Source organism: Capricornis sumatraensis, chromosome 13, assembly GCF_032405125.1.
Source record: "Capricornis sumatraensis isolate serow.1 chromosome 13, serow.2, whole genome shotgun sequence".
Classification (NCBI taxonomy): domain Eukaryota; kingdom Metazoa; phylum Chordata; class Mammalia; order Artiodactyla; family Bovidae; genus Capricornis; species Capricornis sumatraensis.
In genome coordinates, this window is record NC_091081.1 from 21032702 (window position 1) to 21057488 (window position 24787).

The 24787-nt window shown below is 41.3% G+C and overlaps 1 protein-coding gene across 1 annotated transcript in view; it reads right to left on the reverse strand.

Annotated features, from left to right (window-relative positions):
• Nucleotides 1-24787, reverse strand: part of DCBLD1 (discoidin, CUB and LCCL domain containing 1) — a 75475-nt gene that overhangs the window by 46109 nt on the left and 4579 nt on the right. Inside the window, exon 2 of the mRNA XM_068985161.1 lies at nt 2344-2556. Within this exon, the coding sequence (XP_068841262.1) occupies nt 2344-2556 (213 nt within the window). The remainder of the gene's footprint in view (nt 1-2343; nt 2557-24787) is intronic.

The window sequence follows — 24787 nt, forward strand, 5'->3', positions numbered from 1 at the left end:
TGTGAACATACATCAAAAACGCATGGGAAAGCCATATCCATTTTCCAATCGTGCTTCAGGACAATTTGCCCCCCTTTCTAGTTCTCACCTCAGCCAGTAAGCTGAGACCTAAAGCAACAGAGATGATCAGACTGCTGCTCTGTCAGCTGGTGGAATTAACTGTTCATCTTCAGGGAAAGTAGATGCTTCCCAGAGAGACAAGCTGTAAGAAAGCTGTCCTGGCCCTGTAGCACCTTCCCTTGCATTCTACATGGGAGCTCTGACACTCAGTGTCCCCTTCTGAATCTGGAGGCAATGTCCTGGCTAGTGAGGGGTTCCCTAAAGAGTGCCTCCGTAAATTAATACACCTGCCATTACCAGAGTTACTGAACAGTCACTGCTCCCAGCACCCCTGGAATTTGCATTTTTCCCCTTTGAGTCAAACCAGAATTAAAAACTTGCAACTTGTTAATTGCAATTTAATTTTATGAAAGTCTTCTCACACTGTTCATGGGGTTCTCAAGGCAAGTATACTGAAGTGGTTTGCCATTCCCTTTTCCACTAACTGGTGCTGGAGAAGACTCTTAAGAGTCCCTTGGACAGCAAGGAGATCAAACCAGTCAATCCTAAAGGAAATCAACCCCGAATATTCACTGGAAGGACTGATGCTGAAGCTGAAGGTCCAATACTTTGGCCACCTGATGTGAAGAGCCGACTCATAGGAAATCTTTCCCTGATGCTGGGAAAGACTGAAGGCAGGACGAGAAGGAGGATAAGATGATTGGATGGCATCACCAGCTCAGTGAACATGAGTTTGAGCAAACTCAGAGAGATTGTGATGGACAGAGCAGCCTGGCCTGCTGCAGTTCATGGCATAGCAAAGAGTCCGACACGACTTAGTGACTGAACAACAACAAATTTTATGAAATCAACCATCTTTACTGGCAGAGTAACTGAACCATCATTACAATGGATAATATTCCCAGGCATTTAAAAAACAAAACAAAACTTAGGTTTTTTTTCCCCTCCATGCTATTGCTGCTGCTAAGTCACTTCAGTCGTGTCAGACTCTGTGCAACCCCATAGACAGCAGCCCACCAGGCTCCCCCGTCCCTGGAATTCTCCAGGCAAGAACACTGGAGTGGGTTGCCATTTCCTTCTCCAATGCGTGAAAGTGAAGTTGCTCAGTCATGTCCGACTCTTAGCAACCCCATGGACTGCAGCCTACCAGGCTCCTCCGTCCATGGGATTCTCCAGGCAAGAGTACTTGAGTGGGGTGCCATTGCCTTCTCCATTTCTTCCATGAGGGCTAGATAAGTTTAGACCTCTGAACAGCCTCTGGTCTGGTCTGGGTTTTCACGCTGGGAGGAGGCACCACACTGGGAGGCGTGCAGAATCTCTGGGTGCAAAGGTAAAGACAGCCCAGAAAGCTGTGTGCTTGAGAAATTACCTATGAAACTAGCAGGTGGACAGAGTTTTGCTTAAAACCTGTATCATTTTCAGAGTTGTATGCACAGTGAATTTCAGAAAAACTCTAACCTCGGAAGAACCTGTATATGAGACTGTTTTTGTTTTCTAGTCATCTAAATCCAAGTTGTTTCCTTGGGCTAAGGACTGTAGGGTCACTGTTAATGTGAGTTCAGACACAAATGTGCTAACAGCATATCGAAACCACAAAGAGCTTAATATCAAAAGGTTACTCTGAAAACTGTCCTTTGCACTTGCCATTCCCCTACCCAGAAAACTGACCGTAGACATAGGTGTACTGTGCCTTCATTCAGCCCACTTGGGTCGCTGCTCAAATGCCCTCTTGCTGCAGAAGGCTTCTTGACCATCCCATCTGAACACAAACACACTCAGAACCAGACTCGATATCATCTTAGGATGACTTCCTTTTCTTATTCCTTATTTTTCTTCCTCACTACCTCTCGTATTATAGATGCATTTGTTTGTTGTTTTCCACTTGTCCCTCCACCAGTGCAAGCGCCACGAAAACAGGAACTCTGTCTTTTCACTGCTATATCCCACCTAGACCTTCACAGAGAACTTAAACACATGACCACTGTTCATGCGTCACATGAATGAATGAACTGCAAATATTTTAGCCAAATGCTGCACATCTCCAGTTCTCTTCCCAGCAAGACATAAACTCAGACTAAGCTCCTGAGACCCACACAAAATGCTAATACTTCCTCAGCTGTCTTTGTTGTGGCTTATGAAGCACGTGTATCCATGTGAACTACCCTGAGAGTCTACAAAGGGCAAGTTTTTCTTCTGATCTCCCCAGGCTGTAACACACCACTTGTCTCCCCGCCACATCTCAAGTTTTCCCACACTCTCAGAAAGCGAGAGCTCTTTTCTTACCGTATTGATCAGAAGAGCTACTGAAGAGAAGGTAGTCAGAGGCACAGGTCTGGGATTCAATATCCAAATCTCCCAACCTCAGAATCAATCTCTTCCCCTTCGGTACTGTGATCGTCTTTTCACAAACAGTGTGATTGGGGTATGTCCCTGGATAATTTTTAGATGTCATGGTGCCACTGTCCTTATAGGTCACTATGTGCCCACAGCCGTCACCTGGTAAAGAAAAAAAGGATACAAGAAGTAAGTGAAATGAATTCTTACCGAGAGCTGAGAAAGTTCACTATAATCTTCACCTTATGTACTTTATTCCTTCTATGAAGAGAGACAGAAAAGCTAAAAATAAAAATTGCTTTTATTATTACACAGTATCTATTATTCCAGGTTATTTCATCTCTTCTCAGCTTAACCTTCTGAACATTGTTGATCAAAAATGTTTCATGTATTAGCATGGTAAGCCCTTTACAAACACATCATTTAATCAAATTACTTTTTCTAGTCATCTATTCATCTACCCATCCACACTTGCACAGTGGGCCCTTGGCATTCACAGATTTGCCATTAGTGGTTTTGTCTATTAGCAAGCCAATGGTATGAAACAATTTGCAAATGAGGGGAAAAAAAATACCACTCATTTTGGGGGTAATTGTCCTGGTTAAATGGGGTCAGGCATGTATGGATGTGATAGTTGGACTGTGAAGAAGGCTGAGCGCCGAAGAATTGATGCGTTTGAACTGTGGTGTTGGAGAAGACTCTTGAGAGTCCCTTGGACTGCAAGGAGATCCAACCAGTCCATTCTGAAAGAGATCAGCCCTGGGATTTCTTTGGAAGGAATGATGCTAAAGCTGAAACTCCAGTAATCTGGCCACCTCATGCGAAGAGTTGACTCATTGGAAAAGACTCTGATGCTGGGAGGGATTGGGGGCAGGAGGAGAAGGGGACGACAGAGGATGAGATGGCTGGATGGCATCACTGACTCGATGGACGTGGGTCTGGGTGAACTCCAGGAGATGGTGATGGACAGGGAGGCCTGGTGTGCTGCGATTCATGGGGTCTCAAAGAGTCGGACACGACTGAGTGACTGAACTGAACTGAACTGAATGCAAAATGCTTCTGGAGAATCTGAGACTCATGCTGAGTGGACTATCTTTAAGAGCCTGTCATTCATTGTCCTGTTATTGGGGATTACAATCATCCCACATTCATATCTCAGTAACAGCCACAGATTTGGAGACTTGGAGGCTTCCCAGGTGACTCAGTGGTAAAGAATCCGCCTGCCAATGCAGGAGATGCAGATACAACCCATGGGTTGGGAAGATTCCCTGGAGGAGAAAATGGCAACCCACTTCAGTATTCTTGCCTGGAGAATCCCTATGGCTAGAAGAGCCTGGCGGGCTACAGTCCATAGGGTCACAAAGAGTCGGACACAGCTGAGCACGCACACACGATAGACTCAGGATGTATCGTGAGTTTCGTGCTTGCCACCTGCCAGACATGGTGTTACTGGAGACACATACAAGCAGCGATGGCTGTTCACCACTCAAAGTGAAATGGGAGACAGTCACATGCTCAGCTAACTGTAATTCTAGGTGCCCCTGCCATTGCAGGAGCTTAAACAAAGTGCCAAAGAGGGCAAGAGAGGATCTATTTCATTGAGTTCTCACTACTTCACTAAAATAAGTAATTCTCTCAAGGTTTTCTGAATAGGGAAGTTTAATCAACTGACCAACAAGTTGCTCCAGTAAATTAAAGCAACCGAGTTATCTGACAGCATGTTAAACTGGGTGGGCTGCAAGATTCAGGAGCATGCATTGAATTCAAAGCACAAAATGCCTATAATTAGTACACTTTCAGAGAAACAAAGCCAAATTTTTGCCCTTAGCCAGAGGGAGAGAAAGCAGAAGTCTGTAGGAGAAGAAACTCTCTGTGTTGGTAACAGAAGGCAGACCAAAGCCTCCTATAGCAGAAGACCCAGCTAGGACATCATGGGAATCTGAAGCCCTAGGCAGCCTTCTTCCTTCTCCAGCCTAGCCCCTACTGCAGGATTCATCTACGGTCTTCTTTTATCCCACTTCCTTCTTGCCCTGAGGCTTGCAGCCCAAACAGTAACGGTTGCCATTTAGTAGCTCAGTCATGTCCGACTCTGCGACACCACTGACTGTAGCCCACCAGGCTCCTCTGTCCATGAGATGCTCCAGGCAAGAACACTGGAGTGGAGTGCCATTTCCTTCTCCAGGGGATCTTCCTGACCCAGGGAAAGAACTCGGGTCTCCTGCATTGGCAGGCAGATTCTTTTACCACTGAGCCACCAGTCAAGCCCAAAATGGGATTGGGGGCCTCATTAAAATAAGGGGTGGGAGAATCTGTGCCAAACCAGCAGTCAAGGTCGAGGGACAGCCCCGCCCAAGCGAAGAACTAAAGAGCCTCTTGATGAAGTGAAAGAGGAGAGTGAAAAAGTTGGCTTAAAACTCAACATTCAGAAAACAAAGATCATGGCATCTGGTCCCACCACGTCATGGCAAATAGATGGGGAAACAATGCAAACAGTGACAGACTTTATTTTGGGGGGCTCCAAAATCACTGCAGATGGTGACTGCAGCCATGAAGTTAAAAGGAGCAAGCGATTGAACTGAACTGAACTCTCAAGATTCCAAGCTGGGAGGCTGGACTGGGGGAAAAGCGTAAGTGTTAGTTACTCAGCTGTGTCCAACTCTGCGACCCCACAGGCTGAAACCCACCAGGCTCCTCTGTCCATGGGATTCTCCAGGCAAGAACACTGGAGTGGGTTGCCATTTCCTCCTCCAGGGGATCTTCCCCATCCAGGGATTTAACCCAGGTCTCCTGCATTGCAGGAAGATTTCTTACCGTTTTAGCCACCAAGGAAGCCTTGGATTAGAGGAGAGTTGACCTAAAGAAGCAGGAAGTTAGTTCCAAGGGGAAATGGAGATAGACGGCTAAGATAAAACTACTCTGAAACCTGGAGGTCTAGGCAGAAGTTGTGGAATTTATATGACTATGTAATAGAGGCCCACAGAGGATTTTGAGAAGAGAGATAATGAAAGAGGTATTTGAAAAAGACTCCAGATAGGAGCTAGAATGCAGGAGAACCATAGACCAGGAGGAGGGTTAGAAATACTGTAGCTGGGATGGGAAGGGAATGAAAACCAGGAGGAAGTTCACAAGAAAAAAAATCAATGGACTTGGGTTTCAACCTATTATAATGGGAAAGCCAGGAGGAGAAAAAAACAACATTGAGATTTTGAGTCCAGAGATGATTGGAACACTGAGGCTGATAAGACAAAAAGAGAAGCCCAGAGGGCAAGCAGGTTTGAGGACAAAGGCTGTAAGTTTGGTTCTTAATGCTTGAGGTGATGGCTGTAAAATATATTTCTGGATGCTGGTTCAATCCCTGCTTTGGGGAGATCTCCTGGAGAAGGGAATGGCAACCCACTCAAGTCTTCTTGCTAGGAAATCCCAAGGACAGAGGAGCCTGGCAGGCTACTGTCCAAAGGGTTATAAAGAATTGGACATGACTTAGGAACTAAACAAAAACATATTTCTGGAGCTCTCTGTCAGTAAGTACAAAATTGTTGAGAATTAAACGAAATTATACTAGAGCAATGCAGATGGTGCAGAAGCACATAGGGAATGAAGTTTTGATTTAAAACTTGAATTATTTACCTGCTCTTAAAGGCTTTAGTGTTAAAAAAAAAAAATCTAATGCATAATTTCTCTTGGAAACCAGAAGACACGGCAATCACACCAGCAGGCATTCTAGCTGTCCTCTCAATAGAGACAGATGCCCTCACTCCCCACCAGGTCCTGGTCACTCATTTCCATGGCTCGCCTCGCCACGGAAGGCACTGATTTTGAGCACTCCGACAAAACAATGCTAAGGCAACTAGTGTTGTTGTTGTTAGTTGCTCCATCGTGTCTTGTTCTTTTGTGACCCTAGGGATTACAGCCCACCAGGTTCCTCTGTCCAAGGAATTTCCCAGGCAAGAATACTGGAGTGGGCTGCCAGTTCCTTCTCCAGGGGATCCTTCAAACCCAGGGATTGAACCTGAGTTAGAAATATGGCTATCAGCTCAAATGTAAGAACAAAACTTGCAGCCTTTGTGCCCAAATCTTCTTGCCCTCTGGGCTTCCCTTTCTGTCATATCAGCCTCAGTCTTCTAATCATTTCTGGACTCAGAATCCCAATGTTGTTTTTTCCTTTCCTCCTGTTTTTCCCATTATGATTAGTCAAAATCAGAGTCTGCTGATTTCTTTTTCTTGTGAACTAGTTAGTGTACAATTCTGCATATAAATGTACATATAAATAACGCTAAGCCACCAAGATATCACTGGTCAAACACTTAAATGTCCCTTTTCTTAGTACTATGAAACTCTGCTCTTATAAGAGAAAAGAAAGAATTTCCTGGCAGTCTAATGGTTGGGGCTCTACGCTTCCACTGCAGGAGGCTCGAGCTGGATCCCTGGTCAGGGAAATAAGATCGCGCATGCTGCGTGGCATAGCCATAAAATAAATAAGAAAAAAGAAAGTGAAAACTTTTCCTAGACGACATAGCTACATATAAAAAGAGGATCAATGACAGGTGAATCAGCTTGTACACGATTACTGTATTCTAAGTTTTAAGTGACATGTCACGACAAAGGAAAATCCCAGGGGGTCACTTTTAGTCAAGGCTATAATTATGCTTCTTTTCAATGCCTTCTACTCTAAAGCCCGGGAGGAAACTCCTTTCACCCAGTGACTCTGGCAGAACAGGGGCAAGTTTTAGTTTTCAACACTCCCATCATTACTTGACATGGGAGATTTGTGCCTTCTTGGGAAAGTTTTCCCTTTTCACAATCTAGCAGAATGAAACTAGGTCTTTGTTCTCCCAAAAAACCCTGAAAAGAACTGCTAAGTCCCAATTCATTAGAAAAGCAAACAACTGTCATCAGAAGTTGCAATCTCACTCTTACCTATGGAAGACTATGTATGGCGTTTTCTGGGGCAAGTGCTAATATAGTAAACGTATTTCATGGACATTGATGACATCAGGAATTTTCAACCGACCGTCTTTCCATAGTTTTGATTACTTCAAAGGACTAGATAGAGTTAACAATACTATAGTATATAATTGGAAGTTGCTAAGAGAGTAGATCTTAGATGTTTTCACCACAAAAAGGAAACAGTAATTACGTGAAGTGGCACCAGTCGTTAATGAATGCTATGGTGTTAAATAACTTTGAAATATATAAATATATAAAACCAGCTCATTGTAGACTTAAACTTGCACAATGTTATATGTCAATTATATCTCAATAAAGTTGAGGGAAAAAAAGATATGTCCAAGAGGGACTAGGAAGTGCCTAGGGAGAGAAAATGCCTATGGTATCATATACTGAATAAAGCACAGCATAAATAAAGCATATGGTATCATATATTGAATAAAGCAAATGAGAACAACAGATAAACACTATTCCCACGACCTCATCTTACCACTGTCACTTAACTCAGAACCCAGCTCTAAGAATCACAAACAAGGAAGATGTCAAAAGTTATTTAAAAGTCTACTAATTCATGTTCCATATGTAATGTATTAACTTCAATATTGTGGTCATGCTATTATACTACACTTTTGCAAGATACTATCACAAGGAAACTAGGCAAAGGTACACAGCATCTCTTTGTATTATTTCTTACAACTGCATGTGGTCTGTGATCATCTCAGAATAAAAAATTCAATTAAAAAATTGGAAAAAAAAAACAACGCAACCCTATCAGTCTGGTTAACTTTGACTGGCAGTGGGTGAAAACAAAGGTGCTTTTCTTTCCTATTTCATACTTTTTGATACTGTTTAGATTTTGTGACCCTGTTTGCTCTTCTACTTATCTTTAATTAAAGAATTTATAGAAGCTTGCATTAAAAAGATCACTACAGAAGGATAACCAATAAAGGAGAATTTTTGTTCTAAAATCTTTTTGTACCAAATCGACTAACCAAGTTCTCATATTTGTCTAAGGAGCATGGAGTGCTGAGTTGGAGAGGGTCATAATGTAAGACCCAGTTCACAGATGAGAACTCAAGATGTACACGGACTTGCCTTAAAGCTGTTTAACCAATGGTGGATGCCAGATGACTATTCCAAGATGATCCAATTCTAGAATCTTGAAAACCTTTTTGTCTCACCTCTTTATTTTGTAACATAAGGGTATTTGTGTTTAATTTTGGAAAGCTGCCTGCACTGCTATCTGATCAGAGCTCTCTTTAGAGTCTTTCACAACATCTATTAAAATGAACAACTTGCTGATAAGATTATCTGGCAATGGTAACAAATAGATGGCAAATCATTGGGTAGAAGGTAGAGGAAGAACTTCAGAATGAAAGAATCAGGCCGGGCAGCATCTACACTCACTGATGGATCTCAGCACGGCTACATGAGACCATGAGATGTCACAAGTCTCCTGACAGGATAAAACGTGCTCTACACACCTTCACATCCACTCTCTCATCAGAAAGCAAAACATGCGAATCAATAATTGAATCTCACCAAGACTTTACATCTAATTTCAGTCCACAGGAAACACAGAGGGTAGAAACACAAGTGTACCAGCACCATAAGGAAGTCATTAGCTGAATCCAGGCTGCAACATTCTAGGCGCAACTGACCCCGTTTCTTCAACAATGAATTGTACAAAGAAATGTTTTAAAAAGTGTTTTAGATTAAAGCAAACTTAAACACCACAACAACCATGTGAATCTTATTTGGACCATAATTTGAAAAAACCAATCTTACCAAACCATTTTTAAAAGATAACTGGGGGTAATCTATAGATTCAATGCAATTCCTATCAAATTACCAATGACATTTTCCACAGAACTGGAGGAAAAAAAAATTTTTTTTTTTGTTTAATTTGTATGGAAACACAAAAGACCCCGAATAGCCAAAACAATCTTGAGAAAGAAAAACAGAGCTGGAAGAATCATGCTGTCTGACTTGACTATACTATAAAGCTATAGTAATCAGAACAGTATGGTACCGGCACAAAAAGACACATGGATTAGTGGAACAGGATAGAAAGCCCAGAAATAAACCCACACACTATGGTCAGATAATCTCTGACAAAATAGGCATGAATATACAATGCAGAAAAGACAGTCTCTGCAATAAGTAGGGCTGGGAAAACTGGACAGCAACACGTGAAAGTGTGAAATGAGAACATTTTCTAACACCATATACAAAAACAAACTCAAAATGGATTAAAGACCTAAAGGTAAGACCACTCCTAGAGGAAAACACGGGCAGAACATTCTTTGACATAAATCACAGCAATATTTCTTTTGATCCATCTCCTAGTGTAATGGAAACAATAGCAAAAATAAAGTGTACTTAAAACTTAAAAGCTTTTGCACAGCAAAGGAGACCATCAACAAAATGAAAAAACAGCCTATGGAATGGGAGAAAATATTTGCAAATAATGCAACCCCAGAGGTTTACTTTCCAAAATATACAAATAGCTTATATAGCTCAATATAAAGAAACAAGCGACCCAAAGAAAAAATGGGCAGAAGACCTAAAGAAGATATGTGGATATCCAACAAGCACATGAAAAGATGCTCAACATCACCAATTCCTAGAGAAATGCAAATCAAAACTACAATGAGGAGCCACTTCACACTGTTTAGAACAGCCATCATTAAAGAGTCTACAAATAATAAATGCTGGAGAGAGTGTGGAGAAAAGGGAAGCTTTCTACACTGTTGGTGGAAATGTAAACTGGTACAGCCACTATGGAGAAGAGTATAGAGGTTCCTTAAAAAAACAAAGTTCCCACATGATCCAGTAATCCCAGTTATGGGCATATTAACCTGAAAAGATAAAAATGCTGAATGAAAAAGATAAATGCACCCCAATGTTCATAGCAGCATGATTTACAGTAACCAAGACATGGAAGCAACCTAAATGCCCATCAACAGATGAATGGATAAAGATATGGTGTGTGTATGTGTATATGCATGTGTTTGTGTATATATATATATATATATATATGAATATCACTAGTTATAACAAAATAAGGAAATAATGCCCTTTGCAACAACATGGATGAACCCAGACATTATCATACTAAGTGAAGTAAATCAAAGACAAATACCACATGATATCACTTATATGTATATCACTTATATGTGGAAACAAAATGATACAAATAAACCTATTTATAAAACAGAAGTAAACTCACAAACATAGAAAACAAACTTAAGGTTACCAAAGGGGAAGTGGTGTTGGGGGATTAAATTAGGGATTTGAGATTAACAGATACATACTGCTATATATAAAATAACAACAAGGACCTACTGTATAGCATAGGGAATTATATTCAACATCTTTTAAAAACCTATAATGGAAAAGAATCTGAAAAAGTATATATGTAGTTGATTTTCAATGTTTCAGGTGTACAGCAAAGGGTGGTTCCATTCCTGGGTCGGGAAGATCCCCTGTAGAAGGGATAGGCTACCCACTCCAGTATTCTTGAGCTTCCCTGGTGGCTCAGATGGTAAAGAATTCACCTGTAATGCCTGGGTTCGATCCCTGGGTTGGGAAGATCCCCTGCAGAAGGGAATGGCTACCTCCTCCAGTATTCTGGCCTGGAGAATTCATGCACTGCATAGTCCATGGGGTCGCAGAGGACACACTTGGCTCTGAAAGGCTGAGCAACTTTCACTTTCCAAGTCTTCCTTAAGAAAGGCAAGAGTCATTCCTCACCACCTGCTCCTAATCTTTGACTGAGATGAGAAGAGGACCGATTGTGAAATACTTCTTTTCATTCTGACCCCAGAGAGCTGCTCTAGAAACTAAAACTCGGCCTCAGATGTTAGGGCCTGGGTTCTAATTCTGACACTCACATATAACACGCACTTTGCTATACACCTGAAACACTATAAGCCAACTACAAGTTTAAAAAGTTAGACTTTCAAATGCAACGTATTTCTATTAATAAATGTGTGCTTTCGTGCTCAATCATCACCTCTGCTGCTGCTGCTGCTGCTGCTAAGTCATTTCAGTCGTGTCCGACTCTGTGCGACCCCAGAGACGGCAGCCCACCAGGCTCCCCCATCCCTGGGATTCTCCAGGCAGGAACACTGGAGTGGGCTGCCGTTTCCTTCCCCAATGCATGAAAGTGAAAAGTGAAAGGGAAGTCGCTCAGCCGTGTTTGACTCTTAGCAACCCCACGAACTGTAGCCCACCAGGCTCCTCTGTCCACGGGTTTGTGTTCAACTCTTTGCGACCCTATGGACTGTACCCCAACAGGCTCCTCTATCCATGGGATTCTCCAGGCAAGAATACTGGAGTGGGCTGCCATGCCCTCCTCCAGGGGATCCTCCCAACCCAGGGATCGAACCTGCATGTCCTACATTGCAGGCGGATTCTTCATTGCTGACTCACAGGGGAAGCCCATTAATAAATGTTGCTGTTGTTCAGTTGCTCAAGTGTGTCCAACTCTTTGCTACCCCATGGTTGCAGCACTCCAGGCTTTTCTGTGCTTCAGTATCTCCCGGAGTTTGCTCAAACTCCTGTCCACTGAGTCAATGATGGCATCCAGCCATTTCATCCTTCTTAATACTGATGCTAATTTTAAAAAAGACATTGGGATATTAAATACTATCAGGGGAGTACTATTCACTTCTTTGGGTGTGAAAATGGTATTGAAGTTACGTGAGAAAATGCCTTTCTTTTTAGGGATGCCATCAGAGAAGGCAATGGCAACCCACTCCAGTACTCTTGCCTGGCAAATCCCATGGACAGAGGAGCCTGGTAGGCTGTAGTCCATGGGGTCGCTAGGAGTTGGACACAACTGAGCGACTTCACTTTCACTTTTCACTTTCATGCATTGGAGAAGGAAATAGCAACCCACTCCAGTGTTCTTGCCTGGAGAATCCCAAGGATGGGGGAGCCTGGTGGGCTGCCATCTCTGCGGTCGCACAGAGTCAGACACAACTGAAGAGACTTAGTGGTAGCAGCACTCATCTCAGATGCTAGTAAAGTAAGGCTCAAAATTCTCCAAGCCAGGCTTCAGCAATACATGAACCGTGAACTCCCTGATGTTCAAGCTGGTTTTAGAAAAGGCAGAGGAACCAGAGATCAAATTGCCAACATCCGCTGGATCATGGAAAAAGCAAGAGAGTTCCATAGAAACATCTATTTCTGCTTTATTGACTATGCCAAAGCCTTTGACTGTGTGGATCACAATAAACTGCGGAAAATTCTGAAAGAGGTGGGAATACCAGATTATCTGACCTGCCTCTTGAGAAATCTGTATGCAGGTCAGGAAGCAACAGTTAGAACTGGACATGGAACAACAGACTGGTTCCAAATAGGAAAAGGAGTACATCAAGGCTGTATATTGTCACCCTGCTTATTTAACTTATATGCAGAGTACATCATGAGAAATGCTGGACTGGAGGAAACACAAGCTGGAATCAAGATTGCTGGAAGAAATATCAATAACCTCAGATATGCAAATGACACTACCCTTATGGCAGAAAGTGAAGAGGAACTAAAAAGCCTCTTGATAAAAGTGAAAGAGGAGAGTGAAAAAGTTGGCTTAAAGCTCAACATTCAGAAAACGAAGATTATGGCATCTGGTCCCATCACTTCATGGGAAATAGATGGGGAAACAGTGGAAACAGTGTCAGACTTTATTTTGGGGGGCTCCAAAATCACTGCAGATGGTGACTGCAGCCATGAAATTAAAAGATGCTTACTCCTTGGAAGAAAAGTTATGACCAACCTAGATAGCATATTCAAAAGCAGAGACATTACTTTGCCGACTAAGGTCCGTCTAGTCAAGGCTATGGTTTTTCCAGTGGTCATGTATGGATGTAAGAGTTGGACTGTGAAGAAAGCTGAGACCGAAGAGTTGATGCTTTTGAGCTGTGTTGTTGGAGAAGACTCTTGAGAGTCCCTTGGACTGCAGGGAGATCCAACCAGTCCATTCTGAAGGAGATCAGCCCTGGGATTTCTTTGGAAGGAATGATGCTAAAGCTGAAGCTCCAGTACTTTGGCCACCTCATGCGAAGAGTTGACTCATTGGAAAAGACTCTGATGCTGGGAGGGATTGGGGGCAGGAGGAGAAGGGGACAACAGAGGATGAGATGGCTGGATGGCATCACTGACTCGATGGACGTGAGTCTGAGTGAACCCGGGAGTTGGTGATGGACATGGAGGCCTGGAGTGCTGTGATTCATGGGGTCACAAAGAGTCAGACATGACTGAGCGACTGACCTGAACTGACGTATGTAAGGCTGAAATGACATGATGACGTGAAGTACGGGATTTGCCATATAGCACTTCAGCAAAATGGGAGAGAGGAGAAAAAAATGAATGAAAAAGATGGGGGAAATGTTGATGGTTACTATAGCTGGGTGATGAGGTATTCATAGGTGTTTTGGTCTTTTTTTTTTTTATTAATAAAATGAAGAAAAATAAAGGTCAATCTTGAAGGGAAAAAAAAATACAATCAGGTTTAGGATGAGGCTACACATGGTGTTGGGAGGACTCCAGGACAGTGAGCCACGGTGACGCACTGGTGGGGGGAACAGGGACACTGCCCTACCGCCTACCCACCATCAAGGGGAGAACAGGGCAAGAAGCGGGTAAGGAGGAAGTCTGGCCACAGGGAGTTTGTCTACTCTTCAAAGCTCTACCACACAAGGCTTATCTTCTTCTGCCTTTGAACTGTGATTTAATTGCCAAAGCACATGATGACTTAACTTTGCATCATTTCCTCCTCTCTTTAGGCTGAAAACTTCTCCCTTCTGAAGAATATGTGAAGAGTTCATGAGGGGCCTAAATCTTGGGGTTTGCCTGGAGCCTCCAATCCTCTACCTCCTCAAAACAACTCACATAAATAAAATTGGATGTCTGAAGCTTCGGTTTTGGAGAAAGCTGCAAGTACTCATCAATGCTTTATAAATCCCCAAGCAATCTCGACCCCAATGTTAAACATTTTAACTCTAATCTCAATAAGAGTCAATGATGTCTTCAAGCAAATTGATATTAAGGAAAAGTTAAGACCATGTTTGAGAAAACTAATTTTAAAACAATATTGACCACATACATAAGTATGAAGGGGAAAAAAAAAGGTTTAAAGTGTTTATTTTTATGGTGTGGGATTAGAATTAATTTCCATTATCTTCTAAACTATGAGTACATTGTATGTAAACCAGAAAAATAACATAATTAAAACTACCAAATCCACCTAATGTTCTTTGCAACATTAAAGGCTGTGTTCAGCATTAGTCTTAAGGTATAAGTCTCTGTAAAGCAACATACCTAAACTGGCCATTAGAAACTTACTCAACAAACAGCTCAGAACTTAATATAATGTGGTTCCCACTTGAAGGAGCTCACAGTCAGAGGGGGAGAGAGGTGAGTTAATGATAATTCTTGAGAGTCAAGTGACAGATCCAACGGGCCCAATATCTGCTCTCCAAATGCCTGAAATGAATGGATATGCCTCTTTCAGACTTCAATCGGCTACTTAGGAAGTATGGCTATACAAGGTATTTTCTAAATAAGCTTAAGACAAATCCCAGATGCTTGTCTACACGAGTCCACCATTCATTTAGTCTACTGTAATTCCAGCCACTAAGAAAGGAAAACAATAACTTCCTTAAAAGACTATGTCCCTTTGATAAGAAGTCACGTTCCACTAACAGCAAAGTGAAATTAAGACATATCTGATATGGACTAAGTTCTGCAATACTACAAAGAATGATTCAGGCTTTAAAAACTTTTTTTTTTTTTTAAACTGAATTGCACTTGTTGGAAAATTATCTGGATGAAATTAAACAACTAGTACAAAACACCTTTAAGATTAATTACTAACTCGACCACCGAACAAGACAAGAGTCTTCAAACTTGTTTTATTATGGCCCATAGTTAGAATAAAGATTTTTTTCATCACAACCTAAGCAAGCGCACATGCATATACCTGCATAAATAACAAAAGCCTAATGTTATAGTACTTTTTATTATATGTAATGAACTGTGATATTTCCTACTCTATTCCATTTTTTTCTTTTTTAAAATTAAAAGCATACTGGTTGTGCCAATTGAACTAAATGTACCACCTACAGATGGGTCCCAAGTTGCAATTTGGGAAAGAATGCTCTAAAATATCAGAAGTGAAACCATTTCTAGAAACATGATTTCATTACAGCTGTATCTTTGCTCTTTGTAATACTCAAGTTACAACAGGTCTCAATGTATACACCATCACCCCTGTGTGGGTGTGAGAAAATTTCTTCCTATGTCTGAGATCAAGTGAGCTCTTGATGACTACAATCTTTTCAACCACAAAAGGGAGTTTGCAATTATTACAGAGCTCTTTGTCTGATGGTAAGGCGAACAGCTTTCCCAAGCTATTACTAATTTCACTGTCAGCCATCCTCTCTCATAAACTTTGTTACCCTCCAATTGTGCTTAACTTTTTTATTTTATGTGTTGCCTGGAAAAGAATGGAAGAGCAAGGAGAGAAGAGTCTTTTTATTCTTTGTGAGAATAAATAGAGTAAACAGAAGTTACGACGGTAAAACTTCAATTATTCTAAATCTTTAGTTTTCCTGAAAAAATAATGGATGATAGTCACAGCCATAGACTAGAAATACGTGACTAACTCTGCAAAACAATTCTGCAAACTTAGACTTTAAGAATCTCCTTAAACTTTATTCTCACTATATATAAAATAGGTGCTACAGGTATAACAATGTAATTAAGATGACACTTTTGTCTCAGCAGATGGAAGGCATATGAAAGTAAAAAAAAGGGGGAGGAACAGAAGGGACTTGTCAAAAGTCTCTCCATGTGAACTCTCAACACGATGCTTCCTATCAGCTAAAGAAAAAAAATTCACTTAAATCAATATGAATGCATGAAAATTAAATCATTTCAAGAGGTCCTACCCAAGAGTCCCTACATAATGGGAGATTATTTCCATCAGTGTGCAAGGATCAATAATTTTAATATTAACACACTAAAAAGCATCATTTATGCCCAATGGAAATACAAATCTCAAAACCTAGTTTAATGCTATTCTTTAACGTGGTATAAATAAAATCAGCGACAACTCCATAGTTCTTTAGTCACCCTCTATCTAGTCTTGTGACTCCTACGAAAAGGAAAAAAGATCACTGTAGGGATTGAGGATGTGAGGGGAAGACATATTGTTTTTCTAACTTTGTAAACTATTTCCATATACTTGGGAAGTGGCAGAGCACAGTGCACTGGGTTCCTCTGTCCTTGGAAGCTGTGTGGCCTTGAGTGAGTCCCTTTGCCTCTCCAGGAGTCAATTCACCATCTGCAACACAGAGACAATGACAGTGCCCAACTAGGGTTATCGTGAGCATCAGATGATACAATGCTAGTAAAGCCCTGGGCATAGAGGCCAGCATATAGCAAGAATTCAATGTTACAATTACTATATTTTTCTTTTAAAATACTATACACAAAGTATCAAGAATATCGTTTTGAATTAGCTGGCTTCTTCCAAATTATAACACTCATTGGCTCTATGATTCTAAGAAGTTTGTATCAATCTTCCTTCAAAATGACCAACCAAAACTGGGCATGGTAAAGATGAATAAGGCTGTGTGTTAAGTGCTTGAAATTACTGGAAAGTCTAACTGGAATGCATTCCTCAAGATGTATGTAGGGCCACTAACTGCCAGCTCAGCATCTGTCAGAGTAGGCACTGTGGATCCCCTGGTCCTAGAAAGTTTACAGAGAGCACACCCATGTCACCGAAAAAAAGTTACAAGGCAAATAAGCTCCCAGAATCCTTTTCTTCACCTCAGGGCAATCTCAAAGCCCTTGCTCTAACAGAACACAGGCGGTAATACTCCCAAGGAACTCCTTGCTCATTGGGTATCTCCTGGGAGTGGTGTTCTGTGGGACACATGGGCCGACTCCTAGGCACACAGAGGTCCCAAAACAGAGCTTCTGGGATCAAAGATCAGTTCTGGAGAGATGGATCTGAAACTTTAGAGGTCTAAAACCAGAAGCTGAAATTGTAACATCTGACTGATATTCTAAAGTCAGACTTCCCAAAGTTGTTATTAAGTTACAAGTGCTTAAGTTACAAGGGAAATTGGTAACAAACTGGACACACTGAGAGAAGAGTCTCAGTTTCTCAGATGCAAATATAAAAAATAAAACAAAGCCCTTGTTTGTAAAGCAAAATAAACCCAAGATGACTGCTTTATCCCTGTTGAATAGATGCTCAGGATAAGGAAGTCAGAGAAAAGTGGCTGCTGACCTTTACTAATAATGTCAGGATGTTGATGTCATGGCCACGCTGCAGTTGCTCAAGCTGAGGATAAATAAGAGCAATCCTTCCCATCTCAGTGTGCTATGTTTTCTAAACTTGGTTCCATGTTACATATGCATACTACTGATAGTCACATAGATTGTAAGCAGACATTGACTTTTCTCTCAATGTCCAAAAATTCCAATATTACCAAGTACAAAGTTCACCTGAGTTTTAGAAGTTAAAACTGTGGATAAACAAGGTCCTACCATATAGCACAGGGAACTATATTTAATAACCTGCGATAAGCCATAATGGAAAAGAATATGAAAAAGAATGTGTGTATATATATATATATATATATATATATGAGTCACTTTGCTGTACAGCAGAAATTAACACAACATTTTTTAAAATGTAAAATGGTAAATGTTTCTCTCTTGCTCTCTCAAACACACAGGTATTTTCACTTAGACAGATTTTTTTTTAATTATTAAGAACCAAAAAGTTACAAGAACGGAAAAAAAAAAAATTGTAAAATTAATTGTGAAAGGCTCTTACTAATAGGTAGCATTTATCAAACATCTACTGTAAAAAGTGACATACTGGGTGTTCTAAGGGCCTTTATATTAATTTTATTTAATCTTTAGGATCATATTTGGTTAATATGTTATTAATTCCCTTTTTAAAAATTATAAAACATTTCATACACACAGGCATACAGCTATGTATAAACAGTAACATCTCAAACATCCAAGTACATACCCCATATCTTTTAAGAGAGGACAATTCCAGCACAACCTAAGAAAGCACACAGCATCCTTTATTCATCGCATGTCCTTCCTATTATCCGTTCTATGTGTGAAGAAGCGGAGGCTCTGAGAAGCTGAGTTGTCAGCCCCATGGAGGAGCTGGCATGTGAACCTCACCTGTCTGACTCCAGAGACCATGAAACTCAAGCATTTAGGTTGCAATCGCTAAAGCTGCACATTTTGTGTGTGAGGAAACAGATTTAAGACATGCCCAGGATCACACTACTGCTGCTAAGCAGCACGACTGGCATTAAAACCCACATTACAATTATTTATTTATAGTCCTTCTCTTTTAGTCTCAAAATTAACATGAGGAAGAGAGCCATATTTAAGTCAGGGTTTCTCATAAAACTTACGAGAAATTCCACCACTCTCTCTTTTAAATTATTTAAGTAAGTGCTTTTTGCTAGACTATTAAAGGAACAGTCTGAGAGGCGACTATTTCACTTTCAGCAAAGGTCGTCCTACTTGATCGCATCAGTGTAGCTCTCAAAAGCTGCTCTGTAGATGGAGGTTTCAGCAGATTAAAGTGCTGCTTCTCAAACTTCAGCGGGCACAGCAACCGCCTGGAAATCTTACTAATGCGCAGGGCCTGAAATTTCTGCATGTCCAAAACTCTGTTGGTAATGACTATTCTGCTGGTCCTTTTAAGATGTACTCTGAGTAGCAAGAGACTTGGGAAGGAAGTGAAGTATCAGTTGCTCAGTCATGTCTGACTCTTTGCAACCCCATGCACTGTAGCATGCCAGGTTCCTCTGTCCATGGAATTCTCCAGGTAAGAATACTGGAGTGGGTTCCCATTCCCTTCTCCAGTCACCCTTCTCGACCCAGGGATTGAACCTGGGTCTCCTGAATTGCAGGCAGATTCCTTACCATCTGAGCCACCAGGGAAGCCTAAGAGACTTAAACGGCCTTCATTAGTAACAGCGATCTTGCCACGAATTTTTTTAAAAATGAAAAATCCTTAACATGTAAGCTTTGTATGGTTTTACTTTAATAGCTATTTCTAAAATTGGAACACATCTATTTCTGACACAGATTTACTCTAGATTTCACTTATACACCTAGGACAGAAAATAATAAATTTCAGGATCTATATTTAAGCCAGAGTGATATTTCTGACACATGGACAGAACGTCAATTTAGGAATTATTTGAACATACAATGGAAAATATACAAAGAAATAGGATGAGAAGGTTTGTGGGAACACACATGTATGCACCACATACAAGGAAAAAGCAATCAATGTTTACCCACCAAAGAACAGCAAATCTCCATTGGGAAAGAGATCGCATTTTATCATACATCTAATGAGGCATGAAACGTAAGACTTGTGAGAAAAGAGCAAACTTTATAAAATTCATGTCACATTGCATGGTCGTAAAAATTGTATAGCCATTGCACATTCTGTATTCTGCACTGCTGAATGTACCACAGTGGATAAAAGCCCATGGTCGGCTACTAATTGGAAGTTTTTGGTGGTTCAGATGGCAAAGAATCTGCCTGCAATGCAGGAGACCTGGCTTTGATCCCTGGGTGGGGAAGATCCTCCAGAGAAGGGAATGGCAACTCACTCCAGTATTCTTGCCTGGAAAATTCCATGGACAGAGGAGCCTGACGGGGCTACAGTTCATGGGGTTGCAAAGAGTTGAACACAACAGAGTGACTGACATTTTTCACTTAAAGGTCTTAATATTTCTGTGGCAAATGTAATCACCTCTAAGAGAAAGCCAAAGGCTATTAATTTAAAACTTTATTGCATAAACCCCCCCTGAAACTGCGTCCCTCCAAGGCTTCCTTTCTTGAACTTGATCCCATCTGGAAGAACATCTCTTGAAGATGAGTCAGGAGACCATCCTAAGGCACTTAAAACTGTAGGACGTGCTCCCCGAGTCCACTTTAGGCCCAGAAAGTGAATGTGTCTGGAGTAAATGATCCAGTCTCTCTGAATCTCAGTTCCTTCAATAGCTCTCAGAATTGTCAGGACTAAATTAAGTTAGAGGCAAAAAAAAAAATTTTTTTTTAAAATACAAAGGTAAGGTTTTTAAATGCCGCAGACTACTTCCAGGTCATATAGGAAAAGGCAACTTTATAATGGAGGGATCAAGTTGTCATTTCTAGAAGTCACTGATCATTCTAGGCATCATTCAAACATGGGGCAATAAAATAACAGTAATAATAAATGCATCTTGTCGTGATACAATTAGCAGTACATGGCACTCTGAGGCACCTTTATCAAAACATTTAGCCTGAGTCTAATCACAGATGTAGGTCCAATTCAGCTTTATACTTTAGGAGCCGGTGCAAGTAAAGGACACACCACTCAGAAGCAGTAAGTCAACTTAAAATGTGGGCCACGTCACCAGATAACTGAATCTGACTTCCTTTCAGGAAAATAAAATGTATGCGGGTGGGGGTCAGCCGTAGATGAAAAGTGACTTAACAGATGTAATAACTAACTGCAAAGTGTGAACCTTGTTTGGATCCTTGTTCGAACAAACCAACAATAGCCCAGAGGCATGTTTAGGTAAACAGGGGAAATATGACTTGAGTATTAGATGATATTAAGATATTACCATTAGTATTTTTAGGTGTGCTCAAGCCATTGTGGCCATGTAAGCAATGTTAACAGATGCAAATTAAATCTTTAGGGGAGAAATGCCATCAAGTCTTTAATATACTTTAATACCTCACGGGAAAAGCAGTGTGTCTGTTAAGATCTTAATAACACAGCACAGTAACTGTAGCAAAGAGGATGAAAAAGGAAAAGAAGAAAGATGGGTTGGGGGGAAGAAAAAGGAATTTCCTACCCAAAAGGGAAGAGGGTCTCAAAGATTTTTCGACCCTTCTGAGCTAGCACTGAGAGCAGGCACAGGGCCATTTACTAGTTGAGTTGAGTTACCTTCTACTCTAGACTCTTGGCAAAGCAGTGTGTTTCTAGGGGCAAGTGGAAAAAAAGGCAAATCGTGGTCCATGTAATTCTCACAGTAAGCAGCCTCCACTCTAAACTCAGAGCAGGAGCAATCCAATAAACAGATCTCACGTTCCAGTGGGCCCATGAGCTATTACGTATCAACAGTTTCCTCCTTGGGACTGAAATCAACCACGCTTCAATCTGAAGTGAACCTGCTTTTGTGAAAAGCAATAAGAAAGCTGCGTTAAACCTACTCAGCCACTTAAAATTTAAGTGAGACCCACAGAAATGTTTAACATTTTCCCTGTAGGAAGCTTTATATACTGGCACTCGAAACTGAACTGGACTTCATAACTCATAACCTTTAACATTCACTGGTTTTGATGTTCATCAGAAATAACAGTGTTGCTTTTTCCTTTTCCTTCTTTCGAGAATAGAGTGCTCCATAAAAATCATTTACACACAACCTTTAGGTATATTCATGAAACACTCTCAGTTATGAAATGGAGGCATATAAAATTAAAATGACCATATACAAGCATATACAAGACAAAGACATTTCTGCAAATATGGGGAATTACGTCTTCCCTGGAGATAGTTCATGGAAGCTAGATGAGTAGATTAAACAGAAGTGGCATTAAACAGTCAAGGCATATAGGACTCTATAGCTTGACACAGTGCCAATGTCATAAATACCTCAACTGTCCCCAAATGATCTTCAAGGTAAAGCAGGGCCCTGCTGTCCTCAAGGTATAAGCACCTGCAGACGTTAGGGGACCACTGACTCACCTCGCCCAAACCAGTATACCACCCACTCCCCTGCTCTCAAGACTGCCAGCACCTAACATGGCAGCTTTGCCAGTGTTGTTTGGAAAGGGGTCTCAGATTCCCAGCCCTTTACAGGGTTGAATTCAGTTATTTTCTTGAACACATGTAAGGTATCTCTAAAGACATCACAACAGTCATGTGCGCAATTTCCTCTGAAAACACTTAAGTGACTATTACCCTTCACCTTATTCTCTCAGACCTCAGCCACAGCATGCATGCACTGACTCAGGAAACAGTTATCTGGAAATAGTTATCAGCTTGGCACTGTACTTGGTGCTGGTGGTGAATAAAAAGGCTTTGTTTCATTCCTGCTTTCATGAATCTCAGACTTTCCTCCTCTTTTTCTCCCATCCCCACCCCCATCCCAAGCCCAGGACTCAGTTTGAATTTATTTCTACATTGGGTTAAAAATCACCATGTGGTTTTTCCCCCTCATCAATTAAGTCTCTTCTATTCCTGAACCCCCTAAGGTGAAAAACTATTTTTTTAAATTTTACATACAAAGCAGAGAATGAACATCTGAAAGATGATATCAATATGACTCTTCAGTTGCAAAAAGGCAAAATTACCCCTCAGTCTTTCTTACTCCAGACCTGAAAGTCTGGCAATAGTTTTCCTTTCATCTTCAATGCCTTTGAATATACCAGAAGTTCAGTTCAGTCCTGTCGCTCAGTTGTGTCCAACTCTTTGCCACCCCATGGACTGCAGCACGCCAGGCTTCTCTGTCCATCACCAACTCCCGGAACTTACTCAAATTCATGTCCATCGAGTCAATGATGCCATCCAACCATCTCATCCTCTGTCATCCCCTTCTTCTACCGCCTTCAATCTTTCCCAGGATCAGGTCTTTTCCAAAGAGTCAGTTCTTCTCATTGGGTGGCCAAAGTATTGGAGCTTCAGCTTCAGCTTCAGCATCAGCTTCAGGACTGATTTCCTTTAGGATGGACTGGTTGGATCTCCTTGCTGTCCAAGGGACTCTCAAGAGTCTTCTCCAACACCACAGTTCAAAAGCACCTATTCTTCAGCATTCAGCTTTCTTTATACTTCAACTCTCACATTCATACATGACTACTGGAAAAACCATAGCTTTGACTAGGTGGACCTTTGTTGGCAAAGTAATGTCCTGCTTTTTAATATGCTGTCTAGGTTGGTCATAGCTTTTCTTCCAAGGAGCAAGCGTCTTTTAATTTCATGGCTGCAATCACCATCTGCAGTGATTTTGGAGGACCCCAAAAATAAAGTCTGTCACTGTTTCCACTGCTTCCCCATCTATTTCCCATGAAGTGATGGGACCAGATGCCATGATCTTCGTTTTCTGAATGTTGAGCTTTAAGCCAACTTTTTCACTCTGTTTCACTTTCATCAAGAGTCCCTTTAGTTCTTCTTTGCTTTCTGCCATAATGGTAGTGTCATCTGAATATCTGAGGTTATTGATATTTCTCCCAGCAATCTTGATTCAAGCTTGTGCTTCATCCAGTCTGGCATTTTGCATGATGTACTCTGCATATAAGTTAAATAGCAGGGTAACAATAGACAGCCTTGACCCCTTTCCCAATTAGGACATGTTGTTCCATGTCCAGTACTAAATGTTCCTTTTTGACCTGCATATAGATTTCTCAGGAGGCAGGTCAGGTGGTCTGGCATTCCCATCTCTTGAAGAATTTTCATAGTTTGTTGTGATCCACATAGTCAAAGGCTTTGGCATAGTCAATAAACAGAAATAGGTGTTTTTCTGGAACTCTCTCGCTTTTTTGATGATCCAGAGGATGTTGGCAATTTGACCTCTGGTTCCTCTGCCTTTTCTGAATCCAGCTTAAACATCTGGAAGTTCACGGTTCATATACTGTTGAAGCCTGGCTTGGAGAATTTTGAGCATTACTTTGCTAGCGTGTGAGTTGAGTGCAATTGTGTGGTAGTTTGAACACTCTTTGGCATTGCCTTTCTTTGGGATTGGAGTGAAAACTGACCTTTTCCAGTCCTGTGGGCACTGCTGAGTTTTCCAAATTTGCTGGCATATTGAGTGCAGCACTTTCACAGCATCATCCTTTAGGATTTGAAATAGCTCAACTGGAATTCCATCACCTCCACTAGCTTTGTTTGTAGTGATGCTTTCTAAGGCCCACTTGACTTCACATTCCAGGATGTCTGGCTCTAGGTGAGTGATCTCACCGTCGTGGTTATCTGGGTCATGAAGATGTTTTTTTGTCTAGTTCTGTGTATTCTTGCCACCTCTTCTTAATACCTTCTGCTTCTGTGTGAGTTCCTCTATTTTAAACCTGTATTTTCAGACTTTCTGTTTACAAAGAGCAGTTGCACTAGACATACGACTTCAGTATTTTGTCTTGTTCAGGTTGTGATTCTCAGCTGGAGTCAGCTCCGAGTCTTCAATTACAGGGCAGGAACTGGTTCCTCACTGCCTTCTCACCCTATCCTCACTGGGCACCCATTTCCTACTGAGCACCCACCATGTGCTGGCCACTGTTTAGGCACTAGGCTTCTCATGGACCTTGCACTCTCATGGCAGGAAGACAGACAACAAAGAAAAGTATAAATTACTCTATTAGAAGATACAAAGTGCTCTGGAGAAAACTG